At 33.8% G+C, this 12,981-nt stretch overlaps 1 protein-coding gene across 1 annotated transcript; it reads right to left on the reverse strand.

Moving 5' to 3' along the window:
• Positions 1–3,324: 3,324 nt before the first annotated feature.
• LOC143073279 (uncharacterized) lies at positions 3,325–6,877 on the reverse strand. The gene is made up of 2 exons (XM_076248691.1): positions 6,667–6,877; positions 3,325–6,436 (listed from the first exon to the last, which is right to left on the reverse strand). Exon 2 carries the CDS (start codon positions 6,320–6,322, stop codon positions 3,614–3,616), a length of 2,709 nt encoding a protein of 902 aa, XP_076104806.1. The 5' UTR covers positions 6,323–6,436; positions 6,667–6,877; the 3' UTR covers positions 3,325–3,613.
• Between the last annotated feature and the right edge of the window lie 6,104 nt (positions 6,878–12,981).

Raw genomic sequence — 12,981 nt, forward strand, 5'->3', positions numbered from 1 at the left:
ATATCAAACTTTTAAAATCAGAAAATAAGGCAGCTATAGATTATCAAAATTGAAAATGTTATGATTTTTTTTTACCACTTGAGAAAGACTGGTAATTTAAGTATTATAGAACGATAAGGGTTTCAAAGTTGGTTTTTTTAGAGGACCTGTATATTTTTGTGGGAAAAACAAATAAGAAATATATCAAAGCAGTCTATTGTTATTTTAGACCTCAAATTTAAACAATATAATAATGGCTTTGCAAACATTTTCAATGATTCTATTGTACTATTTCTTCCAGTTTGTGAAAAATTGTTACAAGGCAAAATGTGCATAGGGAAGGGAGTAGTAGTAAAACCCGTTTTATCGAAAGAATTTACAGAAGAGGACATGGATGGACGTACCCTATATTTTATTATGGTGTGTCAATCATATTGCTAGAGAAAAGGTGCTTCAAAGATGGCTTCTGGTTTGGTTTTGTTTTCAAAATATGTGATGTGCCACATTTACAGTAAAGTGATAAAGGTCATAAAATTATAGCTGATGTTAAATATGAATCTATGCTACTGTGGCCAGAACTCGTTATCGTCCACGGGAAGCCAATACATCTCGAATCACAGGATATAGTATTGTGTAGTCAAACGGAAATATTCATCACATGCTTACTGCATGGATGGCCGGGGAACAACGAATTAAAAGTGGTCAATTTGAATTCAGCTCTTCCTAAAGTTCTTTCTTGTGTACAAAATGTACTTTAAATTTTAATCCTTTTTATTTACTCCCATTTTCATTTAAGCTATTAAGGTTAGTGCCTGGACATGATTTTCAGGATTTAAGAGTAACGACTAACATTATTTAGGCAATAAACTTACTGCCTAGGTGTCAACTTATTTCCTTTGATTTAAGCTTAATGCCTAATTTCACTTATTGCCGCTATGCAACAATGTTCCGGACCATATGAGTATTTGGACCATACGCGTATATGGTCCGCCCGTACGCGTATGGTCGGGATAATTAACACGGTTACTTTGAATACTTTTAAACTCTTCATAATGTAGGGCTCTTCTACTTGTCACGTCATTAAAAAGGAAATTTTATTATATTTTGATAATAAAAAAGATTAACTAAATAATAGTGTGCAATTTCACACAGTTAATTTTAATTACTATTTGTAAGTACAACAAAAATATGTAAAAATGAAATGCACATATTGTAAAAGGAAGATTTGTTTCTTTACGTATGAATACCGATGGTAGACAAGGCGTCTGATAATTTACCACGTTTATTGAATAAAGTAGGTGACAACCCCGGCAAGGATCATAGTTTATTAAAATTGTCCTGTGAATATGGTGTACTGCAGCCATGTAACGATATTGGAGAATTAGAGCTTCTTAAAAAACCGTAGACCTCGGTATCACTGCACACAGCTGCAAAGAAGGCTAGCTTTTCACTCGCAAGCAAAATGTGTAACTGAAAAGGTTCGTACACAACCAAGACGTACAAGTGCAGAAACGCTATGGTATCGTGTAGAGGTAAATGTCATTCAAGTATACATGCAAGAGAATACAATTAGATAATATTTAATGTTGATGTAGCCTTAGAATTATAAAATTACATGTCTATGAAAACATCATTGTCTTTTTTAAGATAAAGTTTATTGTATAACTGAAACGTTTCTAATGCATATTTGAAAAAAAAATTATACCTATATGGTCCAAATACTCATATGGTCTGGAACATATATACAGTATTTCCGGGAAGGTTATCAATGCGAAGGTCTTGGTGGCTCTACATACCGACGCACCTCGGTAACACTTTGAGTAAATGTGCTTGATAATTAAATCACTTGACTTGTTTCTCTTTAAAAAGAATTTGAACATAATGTTGTACCGGTAGGCAACCCATCCCCCTTTTTTTATTACAAAAGTTAGTTAGAGAATAATTGGACGCATTTGATCGATTTATTAGTGTTCTGAATAAGCGAGATTTTCAAGTTTGTGCAACTACACTCATCGACAACTTACTCAAAGACCGACAATACTAACTTTCTAAGTTAAAACTTGACATAAAACAGGCATTGCCAATGGCAAACATTATTACGGTCGGAAATTGCAACCTTAGCCTAAGACAAAAATGAAATACCTCGCTTAAAAATTAGGATAATCGATTGCTTTCAGTGAAAACATTTATCACTGACAGTTGTTTTCCATGTAAATTTTTCACCAAAATAAATGTTCCACTCCAAATTTTATACATTTACGAAACGAAACACACGCGTGAAGACTAGATAATTGATAAAATTACTTTCAGTGAAAACATCACTTAGAGTTGTTTCCCCATCTTAATTTTTTCAAATATGAATGCTCAATACAAATATTATTTTTGGAGTAAAATAAACACACGGGCGACACAATGACAGACGCACCAAATTAGTCTGTTTTGTTGTACATTCCTGATATGTGTCATGGTTATATTGAAATCTGATTGAAAAAAAATAACTTGGGGTAGGTAATGAAAGATAATTAACGACCGGGACAATTTGCTAAAGTGAGTACTTTTGATAAATAGAACACTTAAAAATATCTTGACGAGAGACTTAGTGTCCCTTGATAGCTACACTGCTTTAGATCTATGGCCAAAAATGACGGGTCTGCCGCGAGTACATTTACTAGACCCAACATCTTATATAATTCAGAGATGGAACAAGTACAACAAAGTATTAAAGAAAATAAGCCCAAATGAATAGTTTCAGAACATTGAATGATATAATTTTGTACAAGAGCAATGCTTGCTCCTCGGACTCTTAACTGCATCATGTGTTACACCCTTATCCCTGTTAGCACTTGTTTTGCTATTAATTTTACCATGAAGACGACACCGAAGCTAGATGATAAGATTGGCCACAGATCTAAACGTTAGATAAACATTTAATGATTAGGACAAATGTGTTTCAGGGGCGGATCCAGCCATTTTAAAAAGGGGGGTTCCTAACCCAAGGACAAAGGGGGGGGGGGTTCCAACTACATGCCCCCATTCAAATGCATTGATCGTCCAAAAAAAAGGGGGGGTTCCAACCCCCGGAACCCCCCCCCCCCCCCCCACACCTCTGGATCCGCGCCTGTGTTTTGTTTGACAAGCACGTAGCCTTATCTAACATTCATACGATCATCCTTTAATTGAAGTTTAACAAAACTTCCAGGATATGCAGTAGACTCAACAGGAACGAATGCCTTTCCGAATTCTTCCAAACACCAAAGGTAATCGAATTCATCTCGAATTCTTACCCACTTAGCAGTATCTACTCATTGGTAATCATAACTTATCATTTTATTTACGAATAAATTGAAGAAAATCGTTATGTAATATTTTTTTTAATGATATTATATGACAATGATCTGTGAACAATTGTTACAATGTGATACTACCGATGCTGCATCTTTTGAGTTACGTCAGTAACAAATCTCCGGAATTTCTCTCTTTTGGTAAAGTTCGTAAATTAAAATATAACTAACACAGTTACACCATAACATTGCTATCGTTATCAGTTAAAAAATTGGAAACCTTAAATCCAATTGAATCATTTGACATCTAGCAAATCAACCAATTCTTTATATGAAGATATTTCAAAGCAAGTTCAACTGCATAACAGTTCAGACTCAGCAGCAGTATTAATCAGTTGTTCGAACAACGATATCTGTTGCAGGAATAAGTCTTGTTCTATCATGCCATCGTGACCCATTCCTTCGTAACTCACTAAACTCTTACTCGGATTGAAAAATGAAGGTAAAGATCCTTTACGAAAACATTTCCCCATGTGGTCAAGAATTTTTTTGGCCCATTGAATTGAAATATTGTAACTTTCTTTGGCGTTTTCCGGACAAACCTCGAAATCTGAATCTTTCCCTCGTTTAGCATTTTCCAATTCATGCAAGAAACATGTTTTAAGATGATAAGTTGTAATATATTTTTCTAATGTTCTGTTTTTATCGTGATCGATGGTCTTTGGAAAATATCCTGTTTCACAGAGCGATTTCAGGATAATATATCCCTTCTTAATATGGAATGGTATTGATTTTAATATATTTTGTTCAATGTACGCATACGATATTCGATAAAACGTGGTATAATCTTTAACATGAAACATGTCTGGTGTCTTAAAGACAACTGAAAACATTAGATCATTTGAATTATCATGTAGCAAGTGTGAATGTCCCACAGGAAATTCTACAGGAGTCCATCCATCAAACCAAACAGTAGGAACGACATCTATTGATATTGGGAATGACTTTGCTTGACATCCGAAATAACATAACACCAAACTAGAAGTACCATGAGAGATTTCATTCAAAAATTTCAGACATACGAAATCAATTTGGTCTTTAAGAATTTTCTTAATCTCTTCGTTTAATAAACTATATAGATGCCGAGTAAGTAACTTGCAGTCTAGAAAGTTTTCATGGTTAATGTAATGAGAAAATCGAAGGCAATTTCGATCATCCTTTAATCGAAGTTTAACAAAACTTTCAGGATATGCAGTAGACTCAACAGGAACGAATGCCACTCCGAATTCTTTCAAACACCAAAGGTAATCGAATTCATCTCGAAGTCTTACTTTTGTTCCTTCTAATGAACTACCAGCCAATCGAAGTTCACAACGAAATAACTTATTTTTATCAGTCACTCTGGCGGAAAGCAATTGCATCAAATTATCAATTTTCTCTGGAACAGTGATATTTTCCTCAATTTCATAGAACATGCCCATATTAGAAGATCCTAACACAATATTAATAGATTTACACAGAGAAATCTTGTGACGGTTGACGTGCTCGATATATTCTTCGACATTGGCTATGTCATTTTCTTTTCTTATGTATTTTAAAAGTGGGCAACAAAATATGGGATCTCTTCCATTACATTTTAAAACAGGTTCTTGAAGTTCAAGCGAATCCATGGTTTTATATGTGGTCATCAAACTGTGAAAATCATCAAGGTGTAAAGTTGTTGCCAGGTCAATTGCCGTTTTTCCCGCCATGTCTTGAATATTTACATCGGCACCACACTGTAGTAAACTCTGACATGCTTGCACATTTCTATACCAAACAGCCCAATGAAGTGCTGTTGAGCCATATTTGTCTGTAACATCTACATTGAAGCCATTTTGTCGGTACGTAAAAATCAAAACATGGGCCATGTTGTACACTTTACATGCCCAGTGAAGAGCTGTAGCTCCCGTTTTTGTTTTTCTCGTAACATCTACTCCTATGTCAAGCAATGTGACTAGTATATCCAGGTCACCTGGTCCAAAGGTTGTAGACAGATGGAGTGGTGTAATACCATAAATATCAGCATTGTTTATATCAACATTTTCCTGTGATAACATTTTGATAACTTCACAGCGACGTTCAAAATCAGAAACTTCTGTATATTCTAATAGGTCAACTTTTTGAACTGCAAATGAAATTTCATTTTGTCCTAAACAATCCTGCACATTAATTTTTACACCGTATTTTATTAATTCCTTGACAGCCTTGGGTGTTGTATCCTTCGACAGCAAAGAATGGTGAACAGATGTTCTCCCTGCATAGTCTAACTCATTCATATCAACACCACTGTCTATCAATAGTTTCAGAGAATCGGAGTAGCCATCAAATTCGTTACTACACGCGAGATAATGCAAGACTGTCTCACCTAATCTGTTTCTCGCTTGAATGTCCGCACCATTCGCTAAAAGAAACATTATCGAACTATAACATGCAATACCACACATAACATGGAGCGGCGAATCGTCATTGTTGTCTAAAAAATGAACGTCCAACCCCATTTTCAATAATTTTTTAAGCATATCAACTCTGTTTTTATCATGAACACGCTCGCCGGTAATATGTAGAAAACTACCGCCAGTTCGGAAATTTTTCTCATGTACGTTGCTGACACTATCAATAACGTCCAACAAATAGCTATATGTTAGTTTATCGCTATCCATTAAATACATAAAATCAGATTGACCATTAATGTTTTCGTGATTAATATCAGCTCCGTTTTCTAATAAGAACTCTACAATATTCTCAATGTCAGGAACATTTTTGGAAATTGCTGCGCCCAAAACAGACTGCTTGAAGCAATCTACGTAATTGATATTTGCACCTTTCTCTACAAGAAATTTTACCATTTCTATATTGGCCTTTTGAACAGCATTGTAAAGTTGTTTGCTAATCAAGTTCGTCGCATTCTCTTGTGTAAAATCTTTTATACTGCCTAACCCGGAAATTATATTCTTTAGTTTCTCTAAGTCATTTGTTAAAATAGCGTCTTCTGCACCTTTTACTGCGGTTGATTCGTCCATTATAATCTGCAGATTCTTCAGGTTATAACAATATAAATACTATTTTGCAATCTGTGAACATCACTATGTAGGTATAGCGTCTTTTCCATATTTAAACGTGTCATTTTGATTCTTCTACAAAAAAAGAAGAATATTGTATTCATGGTACAAGTACTTAATATTCTAAAACAGATGAAAATGAATAGTGCTATGTTCATTAAAGTTGAATTTCATTCTAAAAAAATAAAAGCTCGGTTGATAAATTTCTTCTAGTATTAAATTTCTATACACACATTTGGCGAACATGATGTCGCTAAACTTGAAGTGCATTTGTAATTTAAATGATTAATTTCCTTAATACTTACACGTAGACGTTGTTGTTGTTTGTCGCTCTGTGTCGTTGTATATACACATTTATTGTATGAGGAGTTGGTTGCTGGTGTTGGGTGTTGATTATATTTTCTATACTGTCCAACATCAGCATGATCAAGTTTGGTAATCCGACCCTTTTATCCTTTTTTTTTTTTGTTTCATTAAAGAAATATCCATTCAATAAATCCTTTACTATAATTTCTACCGTCTATGTCCGATATAAATACTTATGTTTATTAAAGCGTGAATATGAACTTATATTCTAAATATATTTAAATCTATTAATGTATCATATTGTAAGCATGACTCCTCAAATTTACATATAATATTTTTTTTTCAAAAATAAAAGGCTATTACTGACTAATCTTATTCGGTTTATAATAAAACGTATCATAAATATTCAGCTAACGGTCTCTCTGTTTTATTGTTTGCTTTGATTTAATTTGTACCATCATGTATACAATTGTATTTGTAATCGTTATACAATAGTTACAGTACAAAGACATTTTATAGGATTTCCGTAGACACTGACCACCGTGGGTCAATGCAATTGCCGGAGGACGCTTTGTCTCCGATAGTTTCACCAGTCCTGTTGAAAAAGGTCATTACTCGAAACACCTCGGGTCAGGAATATGACAGTTGGTATCCATGCGTTTGATGTGTTTGCGCTTTTGATTTGCCATTTGATTAGAGACTTTCCGTTTTGAATTTTCCTCGGAGTTCAGTATTTTTATTAATTTTACTTTTTAGTTAAATTTTGTGCTGACTTGAAATATTATCATGAGTTGGGTGTTTTTTTTTAAATTAATTTACTGTTGAACAAAATCAATATTCGAGACACCACGGGTCAGGAATATGACAGTTTTTATACCTTCGTTTTATGTGTTTGAGCTTACGATTTTGCCATTTGCTGAGGGACTTTCTGTTCTCGGAGTTCGGTTTTTTTGTTATTTTACTTTTTCCTACCAAGGTATACAAGTGTCATACTTGCAATTGTCTTTCAGAAATATCTAAAATTTCTATATTTTATTCAACAATTCATGGCAACTGCCGAATAACCAAAAACACTAACTTAAAAAGCGTTGCCATCCACGTGCTTATAGAGATAACAAGTTTTGCAATGAAAAGTTCATTAAATGGTTTCATTTAAAAAGTGACAGGAGAGTTTCCGAGACCGAAAGGCAAACATAGCTATTCAAAAACACCATTTGTAATTACAGATATGAATGCATATATGCATTGATTCCTCTTTCATTACAATCGGATTGACGCCATTATAAAGAGCAAGTGATGAGAATATACTTTCTCGATTTTACTCTAATTTGCCAAAGACACTTTTAAGCCGAAGCAAAGGCAAAAACATAGTCCTGAACCGTCTGTTCATTTAACAAACAATAATCACAAAAGAGTCTTGGTATGTCTTACATTGTGTTTGTATAGTTTTGAATTTTCATTTTAATAAATTTCCTGTTACAAAACTTTGATTTTTTTTTAAAACTAGGGATTTTCTTATCCCAGGAATAGATTACCTTAGCCGTATTTGGCACAACTTTTTGGAATTTTGGGTCCCCAATGATCTTCAACTTTGTACTTGTTTGGCTTTACAACTATTTTGATCAGAGCGTCACTGATGAGTCTTATGTAGACGAAACGCTTGTCAGGCGTATTAAATTATAATCCTGGCATGGTACCTTTGATAACTATTTGAATGACCTTACTTTAAAAGGCTTGTTGCAAAATCATCTTTCATAGCATTAAGACATGTTTAAAAGGTTCATGTTTTGTTCTTTGCTCAAAATCAATGCGATATTTTTTGTGCTGTGATCTGTATCGTAATCTATGTTAATTTGAAACCAAACATTTCGCACTCATCAGATTTGAAACCTGAATTTCTTGATTAGGTTCTTAATGAATAATGTCCTCTGAATTTAGTTTTAATATTCTGATATTCTGATGCTAATGTTCAGTCCGACTCATGTTGTGGGGATATAGTTTCAGTTTATTATGACCTAGCACGTCCAGTTTTAGTTTTTAAATTGCATTTTTGTTGTTCAATGTCTTTAAAGCATACATCTGGTGCAATCTATCTTAAATTTATGAGATAACATAAAATCTATTACTATTAAATAAAGACCTTCAATAACATGAACATACTGGTGAACTACAGTGCCTTTAAATGCAAATGGCAAAAACATTATGCCTTATACTAAAAAACGTGTGCATCCGACACCAGTTGTAATAATACTAAGATTTATAAAGCTTATGGTCTTTAAGGAGCAATTATCTGAAGCTTCAACATATAAATTTGCGCGCTTGTCTACAAGGCTGTACGTGTTCCTGCCTTGCACATCTACAAGAGTTCTTTATGCATAGATGTCGCCAAAATCAACTATGCATTTCATCTGCCTATGTACCTATCACGAGGCCGACGCCCATGGACAAACAATCGTGATCCCTAAAACCCGTGTTTCTGAAAATCAGTATAACAATTATTTCCCTAATTATTCATATACCTTTCTTGGCTTCTACTAGAAGGACAAACTCTACAAAAATAATATTATTTTTTCGGCTTTTAATGCATTTTTTATGAACAGCTTGGCATCTTACGCTTACACAACTTACAGCAACGCTTACACAAATTACAGCAATTTAAACACTTTATTTTCCTCCCTTATGTTCTGTCTGTACTCAATCCATTGTGATTGTTGTATTTTCCTCTCGGATGGTATGTCTTGATTGAACTCTATCCACTGCCATTGTTGTATCCGCCGTTGTAACATCTCTGCTGCTGATTCTGCCCTGTACCAATAGCAATAAATATGTTGTATTAATAACTATATTCGCAACTGACGCACCATGGTCTATTAAATTTAGCACGATAGCGTGCCATGAATGTAACTCTGCTTCCCTCACCGCTGTGATTTTTGGCTTCATAACTCTTGTATATAATGTTTAGCTCATTTTCACATTCAAAGTCTGATCAGAATTCCGACAACAAAGTTTCCAAAATCTCTGTCTATTCAATTGTGTCTGAAACTCATCTTGTTGTTGTTTGATGCGAAGCAATCCTAAATAAACATAGAACTCTGTCTGGAGTACCTTAAATCCGCTTTCAGTTGTCGGATGTTATGTTGACTGTTTTTGCTAAACTGCATAATCAGTGTATTCGGAATTTCCATTACACATTAGGTGTCCGCCACTAACCTGGTAGCCGCTCCTCATTGAATTATCAGATATAATACCCCCAGGCATAATTACTGATCTGTGTTGCTGCCAGAATTTGTTGTAGCTGTTTATCATGTGATTGAAATATTTGCAATTGTGTTTGAAACTGCTTGGTTCTATGTTACAATAATAAACAGAAATTACCAACATTATCATCTACAAATCAGTTGACAAGATCAAAATCGTCAGTCCACTTTTTATTGTTCTACCCTATTGCAATAAAATTATGCTTCAGTTTTGTTTGCCATTTGTCCTGTAGTTTTGTCTGTATACTTTTTTTAATAGCAAAAATGTTCAAACAAGACGATTCTACAAATAGATCATCATAACAAAACCTATCAGTAGACTCTCTGTACGAGTTTTTGTCCTAAAATTACAGAGTGTTTTGTATTATCAGCAAAAACTATAGAAAGACAAAAAGAGAAACTGCATTTATCTGAACCTGATGGCAAGCAGGAGTTTATGTTGCTGTTGATAAGTGTCATACTCGTAGCCAGGGGGGGTTCGGACGAACCCCCCCTTGAAAACAAATAAGCACTGTTAAAGTCGATGTTCTGTTCGAATTGTGACTGTTAAAGTAGAGTTTGTTAGTCCAACGAACCCCCCTTTGGAAATTCCTGGCTACGGGCCTGAGTGTAAGCATTTGTTTTGAATTACTGGGGACTAGTATTTTTGGGTCCCTCTTACAGATATCGTACTTAAATGACTTTATAAAGCCAACCTGCTTGGTAATATCATAAAAATTCCAAAATAACTATACTTTCTTCAAACTAAAATGTCATGACACCAGAATAATCAAAAACACTAACTTAAAAAAGGGGTTGTTGCCCATGGCCTGTGATCGTTTCTTTGTCTTTCAATGATTTTTTTTTAAATTGATTTCATTAATTACCACAGCGTTTAGTTGCCTTCACTGTTTATCTAATCCACACTGTTACTTTTGATAATATGTTCTGTTTTATAAGTAAATTAATAAAAGATTTACTACTTGTTTTAAAAATTTATCTATAATTTCTCAACAGGGTCTGTATCTTTGAAAAGTTTTTTACTTGGTCGAATCATCTGCTGGTGGTCGTTCCGTTCACGATCGTATCCACAGTCCAGTGGTCAGCACTTTCATGTTGAAATGGTGATATAAAAAAAGCATTTACACATTTGTTTTCTCTGAATACATTGTTTATAAAATCATTTAAATCTCAAAGATAGGGAGGCTAAGACGAATTTGACACAGATGTTATTTTTTTCTTCTTCAATTATTCCATTTGTTGACATAGGAGTTGATCATGTCTTGAAAATTTTTACTTCCTACAATTTACCTTTTTGTCTTCTCTAGTTTTTGCCAAGAACGCAAATAACTCTTTTTGTCATTCTATATTTTTTGCTTAAAACACAAAACACTCTGTCATTTTAGGACAAAAACTTATACAAGGAGTCAACTGATAGGTTTTGCTATGATGATCTATTTGTAGATCGTCTTGTTTGAACATCTTTGCTTTTGAAAGGTAACAGACAAAACTACAGGACAAATGGCAAACAAAACTGAAGCATCATTTTATGGCAATTGGGCAATGCTCCTACAAAAAGTGGATTGACGATTTTGGCCTTGTCAACTTATTTGTAGATCTTGTCTAGCTGATAATAATGGCTATTTCTGTTGATAATTTTCCATATAGTAGGTGTAATGGAAAGAATTGTTAAAAAATCATTAGAAAGTCAACCAGTGTTTTATAACATTAACGGTACCAATTTTTCCTGCACCAGATGCGCATTTCGACTAAAATGTCTCTTCAGTGTATAAGGAATACTGTGGTCAAAAGGTTTAATGATCATATACTTGAGCTTGGCTCTGTACTTGTGTGCATTCCTCCAATGCGCTGTTGTGCTGACACAATTTTTGTATTCTTGTCTTTCATTTTTGCTTCTGTGTGTTGTATATATATGCCATTGATTATGTTTTTCATTGTTGTTTTGTTTTTATAGTGATTAAGATTTTAACACAATGACGGCTGTACCCCTATTTTGACATTTTTACCTATAATGACTGTTTGTTTTGTTTACACATTGTTGTCAACTTATTGGAATTTTATGGGAGTTATACAAGTCCGAGATCTATACAACCAGGTTATACAAAACAGAGGTTTATACAACCAGGTTATATCCACCATTTTCTACATAAGGAAATGGCTGTACCAAGTCAGGAATATGACAGTTGTTATCCATTTATTTGATGTGTTTGAGCTTTTGATTTTTTCGTTTGATGAGGGACTTTCCAATTTGAATTTTCCCTGGAGATCTGTATTTTTGTTATTTTACTTTTTTAGCCATCTGATTGTCAAATTGTCATAACTCAGAAATGAAATATCACATTTGTTTTAATTGAAGGGTTTGTGTGATATTTTCATCAATCCAACAAATATGTAAAGTTTCTGGTAAATCAATCCTAGCAAACTCAAATTATGGTACGACGGGTGAAAAATTTACATGAATGTAAAATAAGTCACATAAATCTTGTAAGACTAACCAGAAATTAATAAATGGGGAATGTGTCCAAAAGTCACAGATGATGCCCCTGCTTGCATATATAGTTATAAAGGAACATAACTGAAGAACTGTAAAAGTGATGCTACTAAAATTTTTACTGGATCTGGATTTTGTAGTAATAAGTATTGTGTATAAGTTTCATAACATTTGGTTATCAGAGGCAAACTTAAGTTAGAGAACAGAAAAGAAAAATGCAGTAATTTTTCCATTTGTAAAGAGGCATAAAACTCTAGAAAAGTAAAAGTGACAATTCCAAAATTCAAACTTGATCTGTATTCTATGATAATAAGCATTATGAATTAGTTTCATAACATTTGGTTGAGGTAAACTTAAGTTGTAGAACTGAAACGTAAAATTCAGCAATTTTTCCATTTGTAAACAAACATACCCCTGGAACGGTAAAAGTGACAACACTTAAACAAAAAATTGATCTGTGGTATTAAGGATTGTGTATAAGATTCATAACATTTGGTTGACAGAAGCAAACTTAAGTTAGAGAGCAGAAACGAAAAATGCACCAATTTTCCCTTTGTAAAGGGGCA

Source organism: Mytilus galloprovincialis, chromosome 4 (assembly GCF_965363235.1).
Source record: "Mytilus galloprovincialis chromosome 4, xbMytGall1.hap1.1, whole genome shotgun sequence".
Taxonomy (NCBI): Eukaryota; Metazoa; Mollusca; class Bivalvia; order Mytilida; family Mytilidae; genus Mytilus; species Mytilus galloprovincialis.

Bases quoted from the DNA above. Each gene is read 5' to 3' on its own strand.
- LOC143073279 (XM_076248691.1), bottom strand. From the start codon at position 6,322: ATGGACGAATCAACCGCAGTAAAAGGTGCAGAAGACGCTATTTTAACA.